Genomic DNA, 26,185 nt, shown 5'->3' with positions numbered 1-26,185 from the left:
GAGCGCTCGCGCCGAGGGCGGGAAACTCCCGCTCCGCCCCGCGGCCAACGTCCTGCCGCGCGGGCGGTGCTGAGGTAAGGACGCCTGCGTGGCGCCGTGACGCAGCCGTTGCCGCAGAGACGCCCCGCCCCCGCTCCCGCCGCCGCGGCTCCCCCCCCCCTCCGTCCCGGTGCGGCGCGGTCCGGTCTGGCGGAGCGGCCGGGAGGCGCCTGTCACCTTCAGCGGGGCCGGCCCGGGCGGAGCGCGCGCCGCCGCCGCCATGGTGCTCATCAAGGAATAGTGAGTGCTGGGAGCTGTCCTCGCCCTCCCCCCCTTTCCCCCCACCCCCGGCTGTGCCCCCGGTCACCCCCTCCGCTCCCTCGGCCGGGCCTGCGGTGGTGACCGGCTGCGGGTGGGGGGGCCGGCCCGGCCTTGCGCTGCGGCCGCCGGGAGGGGACGGGAACGGGGAGGGGGGCGCTGTGTGAGGGCCGCGGCGCCGGTGGGGAAGGGAGTGAAGGTCACGGCGGAGCGGGGCGGGGGCGCCCCGGGGGCGGCCGGCGGGCACCGGCCTCCAGCCGCCCCTGTGCGGCTCCCGGTGCCCGGCCGGCTTGGGGAGCCCCGCGGCGGGCGGCGCGTTCGCGGCCCGGTGGCCTCGGACTGTGTGTGTGCGGGGGTCCCGGCGCTCCGGGGGCCGATGGCGCCGAGGGCCCTGCCCGAGCCGGGAGCGGGGCGGGCAGCGCCGGTCCATCCCGCCGCAGCGGGCTCTGCGGGAGGCAGCGGCGTCGTGCCCCCCCCCCCCCGCCCCGTAACGGGGTGCAGAGGCGACCCGGGCTCTGCCCCCCCCCCCCCCCCGTGTAGTTCCTAACTGGAGACTCCAACGAGAGCGAATGTGCCAGAAATGAGACCGCTCCAAAAAATACACGTTTTGATGTGGAAGCCTCCCCGTGGGGCTGTTGGCGGGCCCGGCGGCGGCTCTGCCCCGTGCGGGGGAGAAGGGGTGCAGGGGCGGCTGGGCGGTGGGGCTCAGCCGCTCGGGATGCGCCCTGCTCTTTTGGACCGGTGCACTTTGGCCAGGTGTCGCCCAGTTCTGCACACTACTGCACATATTTCTTTCCTGAATTCTTAAGGTTAACTTAAGTGCATTCTGTGATTTTGAACTTCTTTTGACTGATGGAAGAGGCTTTTCTTCCCCCCCCCCCCCCCCCCCCGCCCATGGAAGGTGGCTGCAATCCCAGTGATAAAGTGGGTTTTCAGGTCTTCTCTTAGATACATTCACCTACGTGACAGTGTCTTCCTTACAGCAACTACTTTGCATGGACCACGGTGTGGATTTGAATATTAAAGCTATGTTGAGGGCTGTGCTGATCGTTGTAGTTGTCTTTAATCTTGATTAACAACTTCTTTTTTCACCAATTCTTAAACACTTGCTATTTTTATGCAGCAATAGGGGTGCAGAATTTAGGAGCAGCAGCAGAGCTGGTCTTTGTGATACAGAGACACCGTTACCTTCTGTAGCGCTGAGCTGGACAGCAGGCAGAAACCTGGGCTAAGTGCTTAGTTTCAGCTGCATGAAAAGATACTTAACTCGTTCTTCCACAACATCTATTTTGTTGTTATTTTCTTATTAATTTAGTGGGTTAATGTACTTTTCCTCTTACAGCACCCGTCTGGTTTATTTCTGTTCACATTTATGTATCTCTTTCATGCCCCTGCTTACAATCTCCCGCCCTGTACTGCAGTAACGCCCGCTTGCCGGGGAGCTCTCGTAAAGATGGGAACGTATGTACTTTGAATTTTCAGATTTCTGAGAGTATGAACAGCTCATTTTGATGAGCATCGCTTCCAAAAGTAATTTTACATATTATCATTTACCTCACGAACTCAGCATAACTACTGGTCTTTCACACTGCCTGTTCCAGAAGCAAAATGTGAAGTGTAAATGTTAAGACTAAAGATCAAAGGACCAGAATTACTAAATTTTTTTCTTTTTACAGGTTTCCGTTCCTATTTGGGGAAGGGCCAGCGAACCTTTAGCTATAGTCAGGGTCACCAAACCTCATTAGCTGTGTTGTCCTCTTTCTTTTCTTCCCATCTCTGTGTTTTTGTTAAGACATGCGTGGCTCTGAGGACAGTCAGGATTGCTGCTGTACTTTAAAAGTGAGCATTCATTTTTGACTTCTCGGGATTCCCAACTAGCTCTAGGAGTTGCACATTCGGAGTTGTGTCACCGTATTGGTTCTGGTATAAATCTTCCTTGAGGTGGTATGTGAAAGTTGCCCATTTTACATACCGCTTGAGATGGTTTTTGACCAAATCTCATGTTCCAGGAAGCAGTTGTTTAAGGCATACAAAAACTACTTGATTTGGTGTCACCTGGATATCTGAAGAACTTTTGCTTTTGTTGTTTCATTAGTTCTGGCTGCGCCGGCACTGCGTGCAGGTACCTTGCTGCCTGCCGAGTGTAGGTGGTCAAAATCTCAGTGAGCCGTAACTGCATGTCATCTGAGCAGATCATTCTTCCGTCTCTGTGACCCCTTGTCACATCCCCCCTCCTAAACCTCCTGGGCGTTATTAGGTGCTCCATAGGTATTTTGGGAGATGTTACAGAAATAGAGCAATGTAACAAAAACCTGTTGTCGCATCTTTTATTGTCAGACAACCTGTATCATCTGTTCTCTACGATCTCCTGTGCTGATGGTTATGCAGTGATAGCTTTACCATTTTCGTTTGATGTCCCATCGGTCCTTCAGGCTTACTTTTCATTTCTACCTATCCACGCTACAGATAAGCTGTGTGGGTTTTGTTCGTTTGTTTGATTGTGGTGTTTTGGTGGCAGGGTTTGTAAATGCTGGTTGAGGTCTTGGTTGCTCTCCCTGTTTTGATTTAAACTGCATCAGAAGACCTTGGGGAGAATCAGAGTGTAGAGACTCGCTTCCCTTTCCGGCGAAGTGACGATAATGACACCGACCTTGTTTGCAGCTGTACTTCCCTTTGCTGTCATTTGAGGCAGATTTTAATCTGGGAGGGATCTTAAGTGTTCTTCATAATTTTCAGGCCTTTGGTATGGCAGGTGACCACATCGTGTAACTTCTCATGGCTGAGTCCCAAAGTTAGGATCTTTGTTCCCTTTGCAAATCTTTTGCTCTGGATCCTCATCACTCCTTCCTTACCACTCGCCTACCTGTCAGCGTTAGCCATCCCCACGCGTTCTTTCTTTGTGGGCTAAACCAACTGTAAACTATTTAACTTCTTTGTGTTTCTCTTTCTCTGTTCGTGAACATTGAACCTCAAGGTAATATTCAGATCTAGTGTTTTCCAGTTTCCTCAGTGGAGTTTCATTAGGTTACGTTATCTTTTTACACCAGGTTTTCTAAAGAAAAATATTTGAACTCCATTCCAAAGCCAATGTTTCTTCCCAGTTGCTTGGTCTTTTGCCTTTTCTTATCATCCTATCCCTCTTTTCATTCTTAACTGCATTTTTGTCTGGCTAACTAACCTAACGTTGTGCCTGATGGCATGGTCCACCTGTGGAAGCCCATTTTCTCTCTTTGTTCTCCCTTATGTAAGGAATACCATACTGAATTGGGCCAAAGGTCCTCTTCCATCATGCCTTCTAGCAGATATTTTTAGGAAACAATATATAAATAGTGAGTGGAATGATTGTTTTTCAGTATATGCTACCCGTAAGTGGCATACAGGCTTCCACGAATTGATCAAATCCCACTTCAAAATTGCTTATACTTCTTGTGTTTGGCAAGGAATCCCGTAACTTAAGTATGCATGAGGGAAAGAAGTACACTTGATTGGTCTTAAATCTGCTGCCTAATGATTTTTATTCTGTCCTGAGTGGTTCTGCTGTAAGGCAGTCATTGTTCCTTCTCCCTTCACTTTTTCACACCATTCATGACTCTCTAATGCTCTACCGTATCTTAACCCTTTAGGTGTTTTTTCTTCCAAGCCGAAAAGCCTAGTCTCACTACGTTCTTCTCACGCAGGAGCTTTTTCCCATCTCTGATCATCTTTTTGTGTTCCTGCTTCTGCTTGCTCTGTAACCTCTTCGAGATGAGGTGACCAGAACTATATGCAATATTCAAGGCATTGGTGCATGAGAGATTATAGTGGCATAACTGTCTTTTTTTTTTTTTTTTTTGGTGTGTATGTGTGGTGTTCCAATTTCTGACGTGGTGCTTACTTTTGCATTGCCGCTGAGCTGATGCTTCCAGGTGCTTTTCCACAAGGACACCAAGATATTTGTTGGCGACAACTAATTTGGGGCTCAGTAACCCCCGGTGTCTGGGGAAAACGAGCGCCTACCGTGCATTATTCTGCTTTTATTGACACTGAACTTCAGCTGCAGTTCTCAGTAGCTCTTCCTGCAGTGCTTTGCAGCCAGCATAAAGCGTTGCTGTCCTAAGTAATCTTGCATAATCTGTAAACTTTTGCCCCTCTTACAGCTTGTCCTGTGGTATCTTATGGGTAACATTCCTGTAGTGTAGGAAAAAAATTCGGTTTTCACCAGTATTGCTTTTCAAAATCGGTTTATTAATAAAGAGGACTTTTTTTCTGATCCCATTATATCCTAATTGTTTTGAGACTAATTCCCAAAGAACTGGGAATTCTTCCACCCACAGTAACCGTATCCGTTTCATAGCTGTGTCTTGCTTTCGTTCCTTGATTCAGCATCATCCTTACTGAAAGCAGAGGTCAAACACAAATCTAGTTTTGGAGATATATATATATAGAGAGAGATATATAGATACATAATATTTTTAAAGGCCTAAAGATGGATGCATCTTTATCTGCTTTAAATTTAGTTTTATTCTTGTCTTTTTCAAAAAAATCTCAGTGTGACTTCCGGCAGTTTTTGCTCCGTAGTCTAGTCAGTTGATTCTGAGAGGCATTCAGGAAACCACAATGTGAAAAAAAGAAGTGACTCATGTATAGAAATGGCAACACCTTTCTTCGCAGGCGGCGCTGAGGAAGCCTTCTGTATGACTCTCATGTAGCGTCGCTCCCTTCTGGACGGGACATATTAACAAATCTTGCCGTGGCTCATGACTATCGCAGATCTCTGCAGAACTGTTGAAGCACTGCAACAACTGACGAGAAATAAGATGCGACTGCCGAAAGGACGTAGTGAGGAGGAGCGTGCGACTGTTGTGGTGCGGTGCAGATTAGTGGGCTGGTGAGATATCACCAGTGAGGGTCTGTGAGAATGACGCAGTTGTAGAGTAACGTTGCAGCCATGCTATATCATGGATTGATTCTCTTTGAGGCTGTTGTATAAGTGGTCTTGGGAAGAATAAGTGCTAGGGATGCTGGCGCTAGGTGGATGCTGGAATACTGGGGGAGAGGAGAGCTGGGAAGCCGCTGCTGTGAGGAATGTGTCATGTGAATTTTGCAGTGCAGGGATATATGTTAACTTTCTGTTTCTGTATTGCCTTTCAGCCGCGTTATCCTGCCCGTGTCTGTGGAGGAGGTAAGTCCTTTTCTTGTTGCTTCCTTTCTTTAGGACTGTAAATAAACTTGTGACCAAAGCAGTTTGCATGAACGAAAACTGGAAAATGCAAGAGGAGGATATAGCTGTCTTCAGCAACCCTGTGGGCTCTTACTCATTCACCGTCATTTTCACCAAATAATTGAATTTCTCTAAGCCTGAAGGTACTGATACTCTCTCCTGTAAAGTACTTCCAGATGTGTTGATTACAAATCTTGTCTTGTCAGGCTGTTACAAAGTGCAATTTCCTTTTGATTAATACTATGGTTCTCTTTTTTTTTTTAACATAAAGAGGAAGCTTTAGGACAAATTTAAATTACCCTTTAAACTGTGTTTTGCTGGAACTCTTTTGTTTAAACTCTTAAACAAAGAGAAACAATTTCTTCTTATAGCTGTTATAGTGAAAGATTGTGTGTACCTTTCTTAGGACTCTTTAAGACCTGTCTTCTCTAGCTTTTGCAGAAAGAGAACTCTCTTTTTGTTCAGGTAAAGCTCTAATTGAGAGGACAACTGTAGCTTATAATGGAGGTGGTCATTCTGATTGCCAGACTGGCCATGGGATAGCTGTGCGAAGTCCGTGGCTGATTCCCTGCTGTTACCTCTGGGAGATGCAGCTTACCTTTCCTTCCCCCCTCCTGCACCAAACACCACTCTTGCAGAGAATCAGACTGTATAAGTGTTTTCAATTTTTTAACGTTCACGCTAGTAAGGTAGGTGAGAAGTTGAAATGACTGAGTCTATAGCGTTTCTGTCCTGGGTTTCTTCGTCTGGATGTATTTTTCCCGTGTGATCCTTGGCTGTAAGCCTTCAGTTTGTGAGCTCTGATCAAGGGCGTGCTCTAACTTTTAGGGAGAGCTGTGATAACAGCACTCATTCATTTTGCTTTCCCCTGAATATAGCAGCTACTGTGGCAGAGACAGGGGTGAGCCGGATCATGGCAGCACTGTTTTAAGCATGTGCCTTTTATAACTCTCTGCTCCTTTGACAGAGCACAGCCTAGAACTTGGTGCAGCCATGAGACTGGCTAGTAAAAGAAAAGCGGTGTCTAAGCTGAATTCTTTGTTCCTGTGGCTCAGTCTGCTGTGACAGGCATCACACGCTGATGGAAAGCTTAGACCCCTGGTCAGAGGGTGGTTTTAAGTCTATGTATGATGTTAATGAGACTGTTAATGCCGAAAGTCTGTCTGTTGCTTACTCCTTACCTGTAGGTTATATGCTTTCTGCATCAATCTGCTTCAAGCACTTTTAACAGAAGTCCAGCTGAAGTACTAGAGTAGGTATGTTTGGATCTTTTTCTGTGCCTGAGTGCTACTTGTGTGGGGAAGTCCTTGACAAAGAAAGGACTAATACAATAAGCTTTGGCAAGTACGCAAAGGATGCAAATCACAAGTTAGAGAAAGCTATGGGTAAACGGGAAGGTACCATGGAGCTCAATAAACAGAAGACTTTAGCATGACTAGCTGGAGCCCTGCCTCGCAGGAATACGCCTTCTAGGTATCAGGCTGTGTAAAGAGAAGGTTAAAGCATCAGTATACAGATTCTTTCTTTGAGGGGGTTAGACTGGACAGAACCCAGCACAGGGTTTTTCTGAGCTCTCTGATACGAGGATTAACCTTCATCCAGTTAAAGCGAGTCCCTCGCTATGCTCTTTTCCCTCCCTGCCTTGCTGTGCAGTGCCAGGCATGTCTGAGCCTTGCGTGTAGCTGCCTGTGTGGGAACTTAGGGTTTCGGGCGCTATGTAAACCTGTCGGTCGCTAGCAACCTCCTTGTCTGAGGCCGCCTTGGGGTCACCTGTTTAAGGAGGTGTTTTCCTCTCTGGATCAGAGGAGTTCCAGAGAACTGGGTAACCTACTGCCAAGTCTATAATGTGAGGAGCAAATAAACATCATTAGAAGAGAAGGAATGAAGATACTGGAGAGAAGCTTAATGTTCTTGGATTGTGGATAGACCGCCAACGGGACCAAACTCAATCTCTCCCCAAACTTGCATATTGTCACCATGTCCCCTGAATGATGCCCCTTTTCAAGGTCTGGTGGTCCTTGTGTGATGGGCCAGATTTCAGGAAACAGTTCCCTAAGTGGAAAGAGTTCTAAAGTTCGCTTAGCTTTGCGTATGCAGTACCGTAGCTTTAAAGGTGTGCTCAAGAGAGGTTTTTTCCGGTATTGACTCAAAGGATGACTCCTGTTTAAGTTTGTGTATTGCTTCACCCTGCTTCCTGTGTGGGGAGATGCTGACACATCTGTGATCGCTTGTGCAGACAGCAGTGTAGTGACCTGCAAAACAGCTGTTACAACTTTGTCACTTTCAAGGATTTTCCTGTGCACAAACCCCTTAAATAGTGCTCTGGAGACTTGTTGTGGCTCTTGACTGCGTAGCTGCTCATTCAGCATCTCTGGCTAGCAAGAGAACTTCTGATTTCACTTTAATATGGGGAATTTTTGCTCGAAAGACTTAAGAGTTCACGCCGTCAGCATGTAAATTGCTGCCAAAAGTCTGATGCCAATGGGCAAGATAGAGGATGAAATTAACTGTGACTTTGAGGCACTGTAATAGGGCTGAGGGAGTCTTCTGTGATGTGCCGGGGAGTCAGTGCTCAATCCCCTCGCCCCTAGCAAATGGAGCTTAACCAATAGTAAGGAATTCAAGGGAAAATGAGTGCTCAGGAAGACACTGGGGAGATGTGGCTTGATGAATAGAGATCAACGCTGAAGAGTTAGCCAAGTAGCTGCTAAGATGGGAACAAAACAGTGGAGGAGAAGCCCTGGTGATGACTAAAACTTGAGGGCTGGGATGTAGGAGTTCGGCTGCAGCAGACCATCTTCTACTAGGAAACTCTGCCAAAATGAGGTCCTGCTCAAGTGCAGGCTGCACTCCTGTGTTGTTTTAGACATTGTCGCACTGCAGGGAGCTAAAAGAAAAAAAACTTTGTTGTATCTTAGGTTCTAACCTTTGCTCTTGTACTCTGACCAACATCACGTTGCACGGTGCCAACTTTGAGAGCGCGGACTTGAGCGGCTGTGTGGGTGTCTTGCCAGCTGCCACTTTGAAATGCTGGTATGGATTAGAGCTGTGTGTACGCGTTCTGTGCTGCCTCTTTGTTCCTCTCACATGGGAAGGAGCTTGCCAAACACAAAGGACTCTTATTTATTAATTGTGTTCAAAGCTGCTTTCAGGAGAATAACTGTTCTCGAAGATGGCTGCGTTGCGATCAGGCCTTCTGAAAGGAGTTTGGTGTAATGAAGCTGTGCTGTCAGCTGTATAATGGGTGCTGTGGCGCGGATCAGGAGGGGTAACTTCCTGCAGAAGAGGAGAAGGTATTCGGGAGCTCTCAGGTCTGCAAGGATGGGTCTGCCTGACACTTTGGACTTTGTGGAATCTGTTTTTCTGTTAACTTTTTGCAGGCAGATGCTGTGGGATTTGTTCACTGGGGTAGTTTTATTTGGGCCCTTTCCTCTTTTATCAATGCGATTAAAGGATCAGAAATAACAGGGGAGATTAAATGGTGAAGATGCCAGACCAAAGGGCTTATCCTCTTAGTGTCTGAGCTTTGACCCAGGTATTTAAAAGGGAGAAGGAATGAATGAGACACTGTTACTGAGAGGAATTAGTTTGCGCCCCTGGACCTGTCCTGACACCTGCTGCAAAGCAGTCAAAGCCGATCAGTCCTCCCTCTAATGCTCTAGTTGCCAAACTCATGGTACGTTCTCCTCTCTACGAGTGTACATGTGGCTCTTGCTCTCCTAAATCAACTTGCTACTAAGATTTTACTCACCTCCCTCCAAAAGAGCAAAACATGAGTGCTGTGTTCTGTTTTGTATGGGTCATCCGTAGGGAGTCCTCTAAGGAAAGCAGTGTAGGGTATGAAATGTCAGCCGGCGGAGAGTTGTGTTGCAGCCCAGAACCCAGTCTGAAACCCAATCTGCCAGTGACAGTGCAGGAACTGTCCAGCCGAGTGAGGGGTCCCTGTAAAACCTGGGCCGATACCTTTGGAGAGAACCAGCAGAGCTGTTGCTCTGAGCCCCAGAGTGGTCTGTAGGTTGCTTCTCTTACAGACTACTTTTACTGGACGGCTGTTTGGTTTGGTTTGTTTTCAGGGGTAGTCTAACAGGTAGTCAGGCTTACTTAATATACCTATGTGTTCGGCTTGGGACTCTATAGAGCACTTGTTTAAACCCCTCTGGTGTGGTTTTTGCCCTGCTCCAGATTAACTGAGGCCAGGACATCTAGCCTTACTACTTTGGCTTACCAGCTGCTACCCTTCCAGTAGGAATAAATGTTTTCTTGGTCTTTGTTGGCACCAGATGGTACAAAACACCATAGAACTTGGGTACTGTTTTTATTTTGGATGCTCTGACAACAAAGTTTACCTGCTGCTGACGGTGTGCCAGCCCAGTGAAGTATTTCTGGGTTGTCAGCTCTGAGCAGTATGCCACTTCTCCAGCCTGGGTTTCGGTGTGGTGAGTGGTAAGTGCTACAGTGCTACTGCTGATCCAGACGCACAGCCCTGTGCTGGGGAAAAAGGAAGAAGGCCTAAACAGTGTTTGGTTGCTTTGTAGTTATGTTCTGGAGTTTGGGGGTTTTTGGTTTGGTTTTTTTTTAAATCATTGCGCTTCTGATGCCTGACACTTTGTGGATAACCCTTTCAGACTCCATCTCTGTACTGCCTGTGGCAACAGTTGCTGTTTTGCTCCCTTTCAGTTCTGAAGACTTAACTCTCAGTTTGAACACTTCCTTTTGTCTTAGTGCTTTAGCTCCTTTGTCCTCAAACCTTGTCTGCTCATCTAACTTTGCCTCAGAGGCCCGTGTGAATTTTCCTCATTTGATCATATTTCTTTTGAGCTCTGCATCTCGTTTTTAGCTACCAGCGGCTAGACTTAGATACACAAGAGTGTATTAGTCTTTACATCTTCAGCAGAGAAGAATGTTCTGTTTTGCTCATGTTCTTGATTTTCCTCTGCTCTTCCTGTGAAACGTTTGGGCATGCTTCTTATGGAAGAGATTGTATAGTGTGAAGAAGTTTGAGTGGTTCCTGGGAAATAAGGCTGCCGTTTTGTCAAAAAGCTTTGTGTGAAGTTCTTTGGGAGTCCTCTGCATAAAGTACTGTATGCTTGTTAATTTAGGACTGGCAGTGTGTTATTCTCCATTTCACCTGAACAATTGGGACACCTGTGTGCCAAAAGAATTTAAAAACAATGGATTTTGCTACTCTATGCCTGAGATCTGCTGTGTTTTCTTTAAACATTGTCCTGGCACTCCTTTAATCTGTTTTAGTTTCTCCTCAGTTTGTGTTGGTTTGGAGCTTGAGATCTAAGGGTTAAAGGTAACTAACTACCCTGTTGGCAGTGCTTTCCTCCGAACTACCACTCAAGCTTTCTGTATCAAAATGAAATTAAATGAGCTACTTATCTCAACACACAAGTGGATGTCCTTTTCTCTGTAACCTCCCCAGATAGTAAATTTATCCTTGGCTTCTTCTGGTAAAGTTATTACTTCTGCTGAACTATAGCTATGACAATAATGTGTCTTTAATTTCTTTAGTATCAAGTGGGACAGCTGTATTCTGTGGCAGAAGCCAGTAAAAATGAAACTGGTGGAGGCGAAGGAGTGGAGGTCCTGGTGAACGAACCCTACGAGAGAGATGGAGAGCGTGGGCAGTACACACACAAGATCTACCACTTACAGAGGTATGTGAAACGTTTTATTCCAGGGTCAGGCAAAGTTCCTCAGGCAAGAGGAGCTGGAGGAAGATGCAGTCAGGTTGCAGCAACTGTGAAATCACAGATTATGCAAAGGCTGAAGGACACAGAGGTAAGACAGGAGTATAACAGGAGCTAGCACGTGGTGCAGCTGGAGGTGAGCATCGCTGGTACGCCTATCTGCCCCTGTAAGCGTTGTCCCAAGAAAATCTGTCTCGGAGCTTTTCAAAGCAAATATGGTCCTGTTACCCAGGATTTTGGTTCTTGAATTTGGCTAAAGAGCAAAATGCCTCCTAGATTTCAACCTGGTTTCAGCCTCCGTTTTATTTTTCTTTCTTTTTTTCTTTCCTTTCATTATGTAAAGAAGGTTTAGATTAACCTGTCCAATTCAGCAGTTTCTGGAAATCATCGCACTGGGGGTGGGGAGAACCCCACCAATTCCACCAGGGTGCACATGTGCCGGACCCTAGTGTCTGCAATTCAGGTGATATTCTGCTTGTCTCGGGACATCTGGGCCATAGCTCTCGTTACATGTAGTTCTTATCAACGCCTTCCTTCCTATTTCCACATTCTGCAGCAAAGTGCCAACGTTTGTGAGAATGCTGGCCCCTGAAGGAGCTCTGAATATACATGAAAAAGCATGGAATGCCTATCCCTACTGCAGAACCGGTGAGTGCGTGGGGAAGGGTTGTGGGTTGCTGGCTTTGCTTTCTTGGAGGTGGGAGGGCATGAGGGAGGGCATAATGAAGGAGGCAACCGGTGAGGAAGATGTTTCAGCTCTTTACCTTAGATTTCTGTTCTCTAAGCCCTTTCTGTGGTCAGGAAAAGCAAAACATAGTGCTGTGGAGTTAAAAGAACTGCCCTTGTCTGCTGTGCCACTAATGAATGACAGCGGAGAAGAGCAGACCAAGAAACGGGTGTTAGTCCTACTACAGGAGCAGATGTGTAATGCTAGTGAAATGAGCGTATGAGGGATGGTCTTATGTACTCAAGCACAGCATAGCCCGGTGGGGAGACAAACGGAAGATGCAGGAGGGGAGCAGGGAAGATCTTGGTTGCCTCTTGCATAGTGCAATTTGGGAGCAGCAGCGTTATGCGGCTGATATTTGCTTAGTTGAGGTATCCAAGGTTAGTGAAGGTTGAACAGGTAACGCTACGGTTGCTTCTGGGTTGGGGGCTTGACACAGATATCCAAACCTCATCTGACAAGCGTGAAGTGAATCCATCTGTAAAGTCTGGTGTGAGGCTCTGGAAGCTGTGCAAAGTGGTGAAATAACTTCAGCGAGTAAAGACAACACTAAACACTCCTGTAGAAAATGAGTTTGACGTTATCAGCCGCAGTGTTTAACCACTACTGTTTTTCTGGTCTTTGTCGCTGTAGGGACTGCAAGTTTGACTTTGCCTCCAAACTTATGTAGTATTTTTGGCTGTGTTTTGTGCTGTCTGTAGCTTTGAAGGATGCATTTGCTGCTGTGTGGTAGTGGTACGGTTGCTATGGGAACTGTACGCTTAAAATTTCCAACTGTTCTTGAAAGTCAGTATAGGAAAATATATTTTTCAACAATTTACTTAAGAGAATTTCAAATGAAGTGTTTTAAAAGAAGGAAAAAGCCTTGCAGTGGGGGAGGATAATGTTATTTTAGTACGTGAAATGACATGCAGAGTCTAGTGGAATGGATATTTCAAATACAGAATTCGGATACTGTCATCATCAACTGCAGAAAAAGTTTTTAACATGTCACATAATTCAAGATGCTGAAACAAAGTTATTTACAACCTTTCTTTCTCGTTTTCTGCATTTTTCTTGCTGAGTATTACTTCAATTAGCTAGTAAATGTCTCGTTGATTTCCACGCTAAGTATGCTGAACTGCTTTAAACACAAACAGTTCTTTCATTGATTCTTTAAATTGTGGAAACAGATCTGACTAAATTGACTCCAGTAGGTTTTGTTAGACGTAATGCTTCGCTATATCCTCCTCCTCCTCCTCCTCTTTTCCACCAGTTTCTGAAATGAAGGTATGGAGTTAGCTTGTTTTGTCACTCTTACCTGCTTATCCTTCAGTTACACACTGCTCACGTTCTACTTCAGTGGAAAAAATGTGATACTAAAATCAAGTACAAGGCTTTTCAACACAGTTGAAGAAATTTCAGATTTTGGTATGCTGGAAATTATAACAACAAAAAATATCCTCAACTGCAATAAACACCAGTATAACATGAGATAGAAAGTGCTTTGTTGTGGGGGTTGGAGCAGAAGGCAGTTTTTATGCGGAGGCTGACAAATCTGTTTAGAGAGTCTGCCAGCCCAATGTGAATCAAGGGAAGCTCAGAAAAGTTGCTGCAACCTTCACTTGCTGGTACTGGGCAGGAGGGAAGAACACATGTACATGGTGTAGCCTGCCTTGGGCATTATCAGTTTACTTTGGGACACGCTCGGGTATTTTGGTCGTACGAGAGAAGACTTGGATGGCCTCGTGTGAATCTTTGTGCAGCACAAAATGCCATGCTGGCTTTCACTCCTCCCGCTAGAGTTTGAGCCTTAAGAGCCAGGGACGCAGTAAGAACTAAACTAAACCTGGTTTGACTGTGTAGGAGCTAGTGGTACCTCTGCCTGTGCCCTCCCGTTCCAGGGTGGTACCAGCGTGCCGCTCTCCGGAGCGCCGCTTACTTCCATATCGGCGATCACATAGAGCCTTTTAAGTCTGGGTAAAGCAGCCCTCGTAGTTAATTGTGAATCATGGTATTTTTTTTTAAATTATATGAGATGATCCTTCTTACATTTCCTCATATCTCCTCTGTAATGCTCAGTTATTACTTTAATATGCGTATTATATACCATTATCAAAGAAATACTGAAGGTTGAGGGAATTTAAATGCCTAGCATATAACTTCCTGCAGCTCTGCACACTTGTTTGTGCTGTAATGTGTTGTTTTTACGTACTTTGAATGGAAGCCTTGCTTTGCTCCTTTGAGAGTGCGGGCTGTAAATGAGATTGTCGTTGCATGCATTTACAACTTCTACCGTAAAAATGAAGTGAGGATCGCCTAGTGGTTAGAACAGCGGGCTGGTGCCAAGGAGGCCGGTGCTCCTCGTTCTTCCCTGCAGTCTGACTTCAATATTAATGTCGCTTAAAGGTTTTTCGAGAAGCAATTTGATGTGTGTTCCACTCTTCTGGGTGTCAGCATGAGATGCCTGTGGCCAAATGCGAAGAAATTGAGAAGTTACAACTGCATCTGAAATGTGTAGGAGTCGCTGCTGTAATGCCTCGAGTGCAGGCTGTAATTTGTAGCAAGCTGAGCACCCAAGTTTTAATGGGCATTTCTAAAGAGATTAATTTGTTTGCCTTACAAATGAGGAATCTTCCCCACAGAGAAGTTAGGAAGGTGAAGGAACCTGTTTTAAGGCAGCTGCGTAGTCATGGTGCGTAGTTATGGAAAAACAGACTGTCAAGGGAAGGTGGGAAGGCTCTGGTTTATAATTACTGCGGGTTTATTCAGTATTTTGTGTGGACTAGCAGGAAAAAACTCCTCCTTGCAGAAATAATGAAATGTTCTTTGAAATTGTATTCAGCCTTTTAAAAATTAGCCTCAGCTCTGCTTGCTTGTTCTCTCCCTCCATCCCAACTTGTCAATCTAAATAACTAGCCTTCTGTAAATTGCTGTAAAAAGCAGCTTTCAAATAGTTAGGGGCTGAGAGCAGTGCACGGCCCAGCAGCAGGCAGTTAAGGTAGCTGGATGCGCACGATGGGTGATAAGGGATGGCACCGTCTACAGGGTGTTGGGCTGGAAATTGCTAACGGTAGTAGCACCTTTGAAACACAATTGCTTCTTAGCAAAGCCCTCATGTTAAACTTCAGAACAGAGCAGCGAAGTTCAGCTCTAGCTCCAGACCTCCTTATTCTTAGAGTAGAATTGCTAACCTACTCCGATGGCTCAGGTGGAACAGATGCTGGCTGTTACAGGATCTTTAATTGCTTTTCTGTGTTGCATAATTGAGCCTTACTATCCAGGGAGTTTAGTTACCATGAGCGGTAGGGATGCAGAGGGTCTGGTTACTGCATGCAGGAGTGATGAGGTCTGCACTGGCCTGAAATCAAGCATGTGTTTGCTTCAGAGCTATGGAGAGGTTTCTTATCTGCAAGCTGAGAAAGGATTGGTAAAATGCCGTCAGCTGAACATACTTATTCCATCTTCTCATCCAGCTGGCTGGAGTCCAGAGAGCAGGAGTGGCAGTACATAATTAATTGCTGCTCCTCCGGGTTTCTCCAAGTCTGAGAATTTCCAGAGGAGAAGGGGGTGAAGTTAGCTGGCTTTTATCAACTTACAGGTTTTTTTCCTCAGTAGTATCAGCAGCCCCCTGGGAGGCTGACGTTGTCACTGTTTTGCTAATAGCGGGAGGATGGGGATGGTTGCTGCATGTTCTTTTTTCACTAAAGTAACTGTGTCTCTTTCTTTTCATGTGTTGATTTCTTGGACCAGTTATTACAGTAAGTATTTTTACTGATGATCTATGGAAGCATGTGTAATGTCTGAAATGAGGTGTTATGGGTATAAGAAACTCTTCAGCCTGCGCTAGAGGCGCTTTAGCTCTAGTCGTTGGAAGATCGTGCAGACTAAACCCCCTTACCAACTGTGGCGTGTCCACAAACACTTTGTTACTCAGGGCACAGGTCTGTCCTTACTGCAGCGATGCTCAGCTTTACACACGGGAAGGTGCCATTGCCTGGATAAACTGATTAGCAGAAAGTCAGTTCATACCATTATGGCCCTCTGAGTCATCCGTCTTCTGAGTTTGATATTTCCCTTTTACGTGCTGAGTGTTTTACTGGCTTGTGCTTTGGTTTCTACTCCCTGAAGGGGAGGATAGGGTTACCTTTGGAAGTCTTTTTCTCCTCACAGTAGTAATGAGAAATGGAAAGTGTTTTGCTTACTTGGCAGAACTGCGCTTTCTTGTTCCTTCCCTTCCCAGTGTCAAAAGCTCTCAACACATCAGTATAATATTGGTGCTCATTTGATGAGTTGCATCCAGATATGTACTCAGTGCTAGGCCAATAATCTCTTTGAAAAGACAATTTCTGCCTAGTTAACTTCTCGCACCCCTTCTAAACTCTATTTAGAGAGGCAGATATTGAGCTTTAAAGCAAATGCTATTTATAAATTCCAAACGTTTCACTAAAACAATGGAGCTTACGTTTTTTTCAGCGAACAGCCTGTAGTTTATTTGATCCTACCTATTTCGTGATCAAACAATTTTTCTAAAAGCAATGGTGTGTTTACAGATAATTCTGAAGTTCCCTAGGTCAGACCCCAGTCGAGTTATAATTCTTTGAGTTGACTGTCCTACTGCTTATCTAGCTAATAAGAAGACAAGTTCTATATCCAAAGAATAACAGGAAGCTTTATTTTGATGACAGAATGAGTATATGAAGGATGACTTCCTGATCAAAATTGAAACCTGGCATAAATCAGATCTTGGAACACAAGAGAATGTAAGTACTTGTCGTGTGTTTTATTCATCTCTGTAATGTCACAATGCTGCTTTCCATGCTAGACTGGGGAATTGCTCTCTGGAACTGTCTGTTTGCTGCGTTCCTGGATTTGAAATGCTTATCGCAGTAGCCAGGCAGAGACTCCCTCCCACTGGCTTCTCATACAGGCTGAACAAAATTGTCCCCAAACACTCATTCTGTGTGAGCCCCTTTGCTGCTTTAGAAGGTCTCGTGTTGTGCGTTTGCCACAGAGTCTTCTCTGCACGTGGAAGGGGAACACTGCGTGTCTGCACCTCCGTCTGGTTTTTTACGCTCCTGGAATGGGAGTGTTCTGTAGTTGAATCAGTTACGTTAGTCTTGTGCTTTTGCTGCAGGTTCATAAGCTGGAGCCAGATGTGTGGAAGAATGTAGAAGCTATTTATATAGACATTGCTGATCGGAGTCAAGTACTTCCCAAGGTATGGTAGGTGGGTAAGAGCTCCCTAGTGTGGGAGGCCTTGTGTTAAAAGAGGGGTAACGTACAAACTGTGCTCCCGGGGATGGTCACAGGTAACAGGACAAATGAGAGGATGGAAAGGGGAGAAAAGGCATTCCTTAAGTGTTTAGGCAAGCTAGAGGAAGAGCTCTTCTAAAAGCTACATCAATGCTGTCCTTAAAACGTGTTGCTTAGCCTTACAGTGCGTGTAGCAGTGTGTATATGTGTAGTTCTGCAGCACTGCAGCTGACTGTAACGCTTGAATAACAGGAAATGGCACTGCCCTTCCCATACAGGATCTTTTTCAAGCTGCCTCCTTCTGAAACTGACCCATGGCTTCACAAGTGTATCTTGAAATCACGTAGCTAATGCCTTGTTCTAAGAATCACTACAGTTACTGTAAGAAAGTAAGGGATGTTTCTGTACTGTACTGGAAAAAACCCAACTGTATAAAAATGGAATGTCGTTTGAGTTTCCCCACTTAGTATTTCTGATACCATTCAAATACGGCTAATTTACCTGTTCTCAAACTTGGCCTTGGGCATTAAACCAGAACTAGTACTTAGTTTTAGCTCTTCTTTCCAGTAAAGATGAATTGGTAGAACACGGGTAGCATCTGATTCTGATAGAGCTTAGTACCTGCCTAACCTATCTGCAAATACAAACTACTCTGAGTTAAGTGCTGCCAGAGAGCAAGGAGGATTCACCTGGAGCAGAAGACTCCTGAAGGAGATACTACCAGCTGATCGCTTTTGGCACTAAACTGATGATGTTTTGGTTTTGTTTTCATTTTAATTGAATTGGGAGTGGGGTGGGGTGCACGCCCCAGTCTTAATCCAATGTGCTGTGCAATAGGCAGCATAACTAACGCCTCCTTCTTTTTGGTGGCATTGTGAGTTTCACTGTACTTTTTTCTGGTGTGCAGCATGTGAGCGTCATACTGATACGGTGCTGTGAAAAATACTAGATACCACAGCTCCAGAGAGCATAGCTGTTTCCTGCAGCAGCAGTGTCTAGCTCCTGAAGAATGTGGTTACAGGAAACCTATCCCAAGGTTTTACAGATCTTCTGATAGTCTTACTCCAAAGGAGTCCTTAGAAAGGTCATACCAATTTGTTACCACTTCTTCGTATAGGTCTAGGACACAGCACAGGGGGGAGAAATATATTTCCTTGAAGAGTGCCTGACCTAATGTTGAAGTCTGAAAACAGTAGCTCTTGAGAAGGCAGTGAGAGGTTAGCCCACCAGGAGAATAAATCCTTTGTGACAGCGAGCAGCTGGGTAGCAGTAGGATAATTTGTGTTTAATCTTGTGTGTCTATCCAATAGGATTACAAGGCAGAAGAAGATCCAGCAAAATTTAAATCTGTCAAGACTGGACGTGGACCTCTGGGTCCCAACTGGAAGGTGTGTATTGCATGAGTTCAGTCACCGTGTCAGCTGGCATGGCTGAAGTATAGATACTGGGGCTTGGAGCCGCAGAAATGTGTGTAAAATATTGGATTCACTTCTGTAAGAAGGAAACGCAGAACTCAGCTGGTGGTCTGTTCCGAAGTTAAAGGAAAGGGAAGAGTTTGGTACAAATAGCTAGAATGAGTTCCAAGAAATCTCCAGAGCTGTGTGGTGTTCAGCCCAAGGGTTCACCAGAGGGAATTCAAGGGTGAAATACCTTGGAATCTGAAGACTCTAGAAATGCAAATGTGATACCAGTCCTTAAAAGGGACCCCGAACAAGGCCTGGGGGGCTGTAGGTGTGCAAGTCTGATCTCTAGCAGGCAAACTTAGAAGCCATGGTTGATACAGAAGAGTGGGTATAGCTCCTGTGGAAGGAAGTAGGGAAGTCCACCTTACAAACCCCGTGGTATTTTCTTTAAGGCTTGATAATTATGTGGATGATTCAGATGAGATAATCTATTTCCAAAATGGTTTAGGTAGGGACTTTATCAAAAGGCTTTTAAGGAAGCTAAATACCATGGCATAACCGTGAAGGTACTAAAAGACATAACTTTGATGGAAGAAAAAATGGAGAACAGAGAAGAGGAAGGAATGGGCCATTCTGAAAATGGAGGGAAAGGCACCTGTGGAGGAAACCATGGTCTGTTTTCATCGTGGTCTGAAACACCCTGGAAAAGGGGTGAGCAAAGATGTGACAAAACTTGTCGATAAAAGATAGGCAAGGTGTAAGGATGCAAGAGGATTGAGAGGAATTGTGGAAAGACATCGTAGTTATGACTGAGGGACTGCTTTCCTGGAGACATTTGACCCAAGTCCTGATGCGAAGGTCTTTGTGTCTTTGCAGAAGGAGCTGGGGAAACAGACAGATTGCCCATACATGTGTGCTTACAAACTGGTAACAGTCAAGTTCAAGTGGTGGGGTCTGCAAAACAAAGTTGAGAACTTTATACAGAAGGTAAGTGAGCGCTCTGACGGGGAGGGGTGTGGAAACGAGGCACGTTTCATCTCCCATCTGTTTTAGCGCCTCAGCTTCTTCTAATCGTGTATCCTGCCTAGATACTAACTTGAAACCCAGTTGTGTCGCCTCAGGCAATACAGTCAAGGCCTTTGCCTGATACTGTGCGATCGGTTAAAGTTGGGTTCAGTTTGCTGCTAATCCGAGGGCAGGGTTGACTGGTTGTTCATTGAACTGGCTATTGAATTGTTTTCACTCTAATGTACGACAGTAAACTGGCTGTTGTGCTTCGTTTAATAGATCAGAATTGCAGTCATTTGGTAGTTGATTTGTGAATGATGAGGTGATGTGTGTATACTAGCGTTATTCTGGTCAGAGGCAAGACGTGTTTTGTGTGGGGATAGCTACAGCTTTGGATCCAAATCAGCTGCGGATCTTACTGGCAAGTCCTAGAGCTCCAGTCACGTTTTCCTCTCCCAGTCCGCTGCTTGAAAAACTTGGGTTAAAAAACAAGCAGATGCTGGGAAACTTCATTAACTTAAAACAGGAGTAGTTGGCATCCTGAAAGGAGCTTTTTCAGTGGCAGAGTTCAGAACCCATGAATTGCAGCAGGACGATAGACCTCGGAATCGGTACGTGCGACATTCCAGGCAATGCCGTGTTTGTAAAATGCCTGTGACTTCAGGTCACGGAGACCTCTCGGTGGTTAATATTGATAAACTACCATGCTGCTTCTGCAAAAGCAATCCTCTGGTGATATAGTCTGAAGAGAACTCTAATGGGGAATGACCATGCTGCTGCAGGATTTCAAACACCTGTAACAAAAGCCCTGAACAAAGCAGTGTCTTGAATCCCTTTCTCTTCATGAGTGTCTCTTCAGCTACACGTTTGCGTCAGAGTAGTTGAGCTGCTTTTGATGAGAGCGAGTTACCAGATGCAAAACCGTAATTGGTAAAACTGAAGTGTCCTTCCTTAACGAGAGCTTGCCAAGAGGCATTGTATACCCCTGTCTAATATAATGTTTTTGTCTAGCTTATCTCCTAGAAAATGGAAATAAGTTGCTCCTAACTTGAAGTGGCTTGTGCACATTACTTACCTCTGCTTGAAAGGTTTTCAGCTGTGGAAAACAAGTTTAGGCTTTTTTTAGGTCATTGCAAAAGAAAAAAGCAAGATAGGTGCAAGTCAACCCTTTACACCTGCTAACCTCCAGTTTTTAGCAAGTCAAGGATTATTTTAAAAGGAGAAATAGAATAAAAGTATTTTTCTCTGCACCTTCAGGCCAAGTGTCGTGCTCTACACAAACCCAACTTGGAGCACTTCATTCAGCCAGAACAATACTGTCAAATCAAAGGAAATTACTGAAGCATTCACTAATTCTTTCAGTACACTGTGCAGGCTGCTGTCTAGGCTTGAAACAAAAAAGCATTTCTCTGGGGATTCAGTGCCCTAGGTATTCTGTTAAAAGAATAAAAACTAGCTAGCTCCAGTTTCCAGCAGTGGCGGCTATATAGAAGGGTGGGTGAGGGAGCTGGTTCTTCAGCGTATGCATCTCAGAATGTTGTTATGATTTGGTTGGATCCATATTAATTGCCCTGTGAGTCAGCTCGCTTGTATGCTTTATTCCTGCTTTTGCAGCAAGAAAAGCGCCTCTTCACAAACTTCCATCGGCAGCTCTTCTGCTGGCTCGACAAGTGGGTTGATCTGACTATGGAGGACATTCGTAGGATGGAGGAGGAGACCAAGAGACAGCTGGATGAGGTCAGTGGAAAAGCAGGGCAGGTGTGGGTTGTGTGAGAAACTGTTTCTACCCAGTACAGGGGAGAGAGGAAAGGCTGCTGCATTGTCATAGCATAGCGTGTGTCGTCCTCCTGCTATTTAGGTCACGCTGCTTGTGGTCTGAATGCTTGGCTATGACTCCGTTGTGCTGGCATCTCCTTCTGTTTGTTGTTGAGCCAACAAACGTATTGAACCACAGGTAATGAGAGTATGAGTGGCAATGATTCATTTACCTCTTTATTATCTTCTCTTAGCCTTTACCCAAAGCTGAATGGTCATTTTTGTCCTCAATAGTTTCCAAAAACCAGTTCAGTAAAAGGATTTTTAGCTCTAAGTATTATAAGCAGGTGGTGGGGGTACGTAACAGGGTTCTTAGCATGAGAAACACGAATTTGGTAATAATGAGTACTTTGTTCCGTGATTTGTGTCCTGCACTGCACCCTTCTCTTCCTTCACGCCTCAGGATATTTAATTGTAGTTTCACATACGCTCTGCCCTTTGGATAGTGGTTCCAGATCCCCAGCAGACCTGCAGCTTAACCAGAAATGGTGCCTGCATGTGCGTGTTCACAGCCGCTGAGTTGGGATGCTCAGGTGTAATCAGTGTCTAGCACGAAGGAGGTAGCTTGATGTGTTCCGCACCAGTACGCTTTGAGGTAACATCACGTGAGAATCGGTAGTTGAATTGTGTTTCCTATTTCAGATGAGAGAAAAAGATCCAGTGAAAGGAATGACGGCTGCAGATGACTAACATGACTTCTTCCTCGTGCACTGTAGGTATCAAGAGAGTTTGACAAAACTGTACTGCTCTGTTTAAGAGGAAAAATGCATTTGGGTAAGAAATTATGCTGTTCAGAGCTTCTGGAAGGCAAATGTGTGGTATTAGTTGTTTTTATAGTGAACCTGTTTCGCTGACAGGTTGACAAAGACGTTTACTCTCTTGTTTCAGAACTATTCTAAAGAAATGTCAGAGTGAAAAGCGTAAGAAAAATGTGTTAGAACTTTTTGTAGGCTTTACTGCTATTCTTATTTCTGTAACGCATGTGTTACTTCCCATGACTTGCAGAGAAACTTTTGTCAGTCCCAGGAGAGGAAGTTGTACCTGCAGATACTTAGAATATATTTGGAAATTGAACATTCCTTGCAAATACGCTTGGAATGTATTCCTTGCATTGTTTGCTAATGGTATTTACTAACGGGCCAAGGCCTGGAGCAACACTTGCACATTGCAGGAGAAGCAGCAACAACAGTTTTAAAGCTTTCGGCTTGTTTTCCCTCAACGTCACTATGAGCATGCTCCCGTGGCGGGGAGGGACTGTCGTACTGGAGAGCATATAGGAACTTGCCTTTGTTGGCCAAATCCCTAGGCTGTATTCTGGACAGCAAGCTGGGTGATGACCTGTAAGCAGTGCTGAGAATGTTGGATCTTATTTTGTTAAATGAAATCATCCTGGGCTTTGGTTTTGGTTGGTTTTTCTTAGACACTGTACAAGAATGTGGTATAGTATTAGGGAAGTAAGAAGGCGAGGAGAAAGAAGCCATTGTCCATTTATGCGGAGAAGTCCATGTTCCTAGCCATGACTTCTCTAGGGCAGGAAAACGCCATCCTAGCTGTCCTTGGAAAGAACGTGGTGGGGCAGAACCACTGCCTTTCTAAGGACTGGCTGTTTACCTCTGCTTGTCCTCTGTGACCTGCTGGTGGTAAGTGGGGAGCACAAGGTGAGGGACTGTCTGACAGGGTGTCTTCTGGTAGATGTATTCTGATTTTTTTAATGTAACATCAACCTTTTTCATTTCCTCTTCATTCACATTTACTCTAGTTCTTAAGGAAATGAGCTGGTGATCTTCTCAATTGTATTCTAGCCTCTGGACTCGTTGGACCGTTTCAGTTGCCATTTCTGTTTGTCATTTTTAGGACATGTTGGAAATTCTGCTCGGGATTAGTGCTGAAATGTAACGATGCAGTGGTGCATTGCCATTGCCTGCACTGGTGACAGTTTGCTTTCTGAAGGTTCAGTCTGACGCTTCTTTTGGCACGCCGCTCTCCCAAAGCGGTTCTAAAATGTTTTCCTGTTGTCTCTATTTCAGTTTGCAAGACAGTCATCAGGAAGGCCCGGGGAATCCACGCTCTTGACTGACGGACCATCTCCGGATCAAGCCTTCCTATATCCAATCAGCAGGCGATTTTAAATCTCCCATAGCTAATTCTAGATGCCCCTTAATATTGTGAGCAAATAGACCGTCTGGTACTCAGCACTCCACTGTTAGCACGTGTATGAAGGAGGTAGCTCCTTGGAGACGTGTGACTTAGAAATCGCTGTATTTACGACTCCTCCCTCCTTTTTTTTTTTTTCCATTGTGTTCAGACCAATTTCCATGTGGCCCTGTTTGATTTCCAGGTGACATTTTTAGCTAAAATAGTCTTGTGATGTGGTGACTTAGATTTTTTTTTTCTCTTTTTTTCTTTTTTTTTTTTTTTTTTTTTCCAAGAGGGATAAACTGCCACCTTTGTTCCTGCCCAGCCCTTCACCATTCTTTGAATGTCTGTTTGGAGAGGGAAACTGTCAGTATTTTAGAGTGCAAAACTATTCCACAAAATGCTATGCTCTGACCCTTGCTCCCAGGGTAAGAAATTTAATGGCATGTAATCTGAATACATAATCAGGAGTAGCCAGATATAGTTCTTGGTCTGCGATGAATCGTGATACGTGGCTTCTGCACGGCATTACTTTGTTCTGTCTTAGCACACGTGAATTAAAGACTGCACAGAAGCTGCATTCGGCGTCCCCGCGCTGGGGCCTTCAGCACAGAGCTGTTGAGTTTCAGTTCAGTGGCCCGCGGTCCCTGTGGCCCGCGTAGCTACGCCGTCCTTCAGCTCTGTGTCGGTCTTACAAAATCATTACGAAAAGTTGCTTGACGTATGTTGCAACTTCCTGCTTCTTTGTTTACTAAAACTTACCATAACTTACAAAGCTAAAATTATTTTAACTAGTAATAACATGATTCTCCCTGGACAAATTGGGATGTAGCAAAAGCTGGTGTACAAACAAAGTCTTGGTATCTGATTACATCCAGGTGCCTGGGTCGGTGGTTCTGCTCAGCAATAATATTCTTCCCATTAAAAGACTGACTAAAATATCTCCCTTTGTGCTATAAAAAAGCAACTTACAAGGACCCGCAGTTGTTTTCTAGGATATCTGTCAGTTACTCTACACCACAAAGGATACTATTAAACAGTGTAAAGAACTCTGGTTATTTAATGAATTCAAATACTTACTGTAACTATCCTTATGTTGATATCAGCTTTAGACAATCAAATAAGCAGAACAGAATCAAAGACATGCTGCTTTATTAAATACATATGAGAAAAAGTTTCTTTGCTTATGCCTAAGGCCCAATGATTGATCCCCCCCCCCCCCAGTAGTAATCACTTTATTTTCCACTTCTGTATTTGGCAGCACTAACTCGAACTACTGAGTGCCAAACACAGTCGTGGGTGTATCGCCACTTTTGAGGAGTCTCTTTGGTGTTGCGTAATTCACCCGACTCCTTCAGCCCTTCGCGTTCCTGCAAGCGCGAGGTCCTGAAACGATCCCGTGCCGTGCTGCGCGAGCGCGTGCTGGGGTCCGAACTGTTTCCAGTGCCAGGGAAGATGAGGCGTGCTCCGGAGGGAGAGGATGGCGCTTGGTTTCTGGGGAGGGGGCAGTTTATCCCTTTGGTTTTAGTTTGTTGTTTTGCCTTACTCATGTCGAAGTGCAATAAGCTCTGAATTGTACCGGTAACTCTGGCGGGCTCTTCTCGGTGACCTCGGACGGTTTTGCAGGGTGGGGGTGGGCTTCGAGGGATTTTTAGCGATCTCACCAGGCAGAAGTAAAACAAATTATTGCACAATAGGTGAAGAAACTAAATCTTAATCTGCGAGGCTATTTGGGACCAGGATGTTTTGTGGCATCTTCTATCTGTAGCTGTTCTAGGAGCGTAGGCCCCACGTAGAGTTCTTTCAGTTTAAAGTATTTTTAACTGAGAATTTATGCACTGACTTCTGTTCGTGTTTGTCGGTTACGTTTTGAGGGATTCTTACCCTTGAGGACAACCTGAGAACACACATAGCACACTTGTTCTTTCAGTTTGTGTTACCCAAGAGGCTTTCTGTCCGATGACGCTAATCGCTGTGGAAGCAGATTGTAACATTCCACCGTGCAATCCTTTTTTGATCCTCTGATTTCAGAGTAAGAGCTTTTACAGAAGGCTTTCCTGATTAGTGGAAAAACTGAGAAAAGAATAAAAGCAGGAACTCCAGCCTGAGACCGTGCCCCCCCCCCTCGCCCCGTGCTTGCTCTCCTCCCCGTTAACCCAGTGACAGCATCCCTCCGGCGGGGCCAGACCCGTCCCGTGAGGGCCGCGTTCCCGCCGGTGAGCCCGGCGCCGGTCACGCACCGCTGCCGTGCGCTGCGGGGGCGGCGCGGGGCTGTCCGTCTGTCCGTGCTGCCCGGGGTGGCGGGGGGTCGGAGGCGGCTGCTGCGGCTCGGGCCGCTTTGGTGGCGGGGCCGCCGGGCCTCCCCGTCCCGCCGGGCCTCCCCGCCCCCCGCGGCCGCCCCCTCCGGCCGCCCCCCGCGCTCCTTCCCCGGCGACACGCGCCTTGTACAGTGGGTTAGGTTATCTCGTCGTTTCTTTAAATGTGAGTTTGTGCCTTTTTTGTCTCCTAATCTTCCAATACAGGCATATTGGAAACGAAATCTAATAAAATACTAGACAGAGCGTTACGCCTCCGCCTCCTTTGTTGCGGGGAGCCGCGGGGTGGCGGCGCGCCCCGGCCCCCGCACCCGAAGGCCCTCCCGCCCGCCAGGGGGCGCCCTGCGCGCCGC

The 26,185-nt window shown here is 45.8% G+C and overlaps 1 protein-coding gene across 1 annotated transcript; it reads left to right on the top strand.

Moving 5' to 3' along the window:
• Positions 1–130: 130 nt before the first annotated feature.
• PITPNA (phosphatidylinositol transfer protein alpha) lies at positions 131–26,078 on the top strand. Its single transcript, XM_064468325.1, has 11 exons — positions 131–279; positions 5,428–5,458; positions 11,015–11,160; positions 11,750–11,849; positions 16,588–16,662; positions 17,037–17,120; positions 18,466–18,543; positions 19,435–19,545; positions 21,181–21,303; positions 22,024–22,093; positions 23,409–26,078. The coding sequence occupies exons 1-10, from the start codon at positions 260–262 to the stop codon at positions 22,069–22,071; spliced, it is 816 nt and encodes a 271-aa protein (XP_064324395.1). The 5' UTR covers positions 131–259; the 3' UTR covers positions 22,072–22,093; positions 23,409–26,078.
• The last annotated feature ends 107 nt before the right edge of the window (positions 26,079–26,185 follow it).

This window comes from Phalacrocorax carbo, chromosome 17, assembly GCF_963921805.1.
Source record: "Phalacrocorax carbo chromosome 17, bPhaCar2.1, whole genome shotgun sequence".
Taxonomy (NCBI): domain Eukaryota; kingdom Metazoa; phylum Chordata; class Aves; order Suliformes; family Phalacrocoracidae; genus Phalacrocorax; species Phalacrocorax carbo.
Note: the sequence above shows the minus strand (reverse complement) of the source record. Positions and strands in the feature narration are given on the sequence as shown.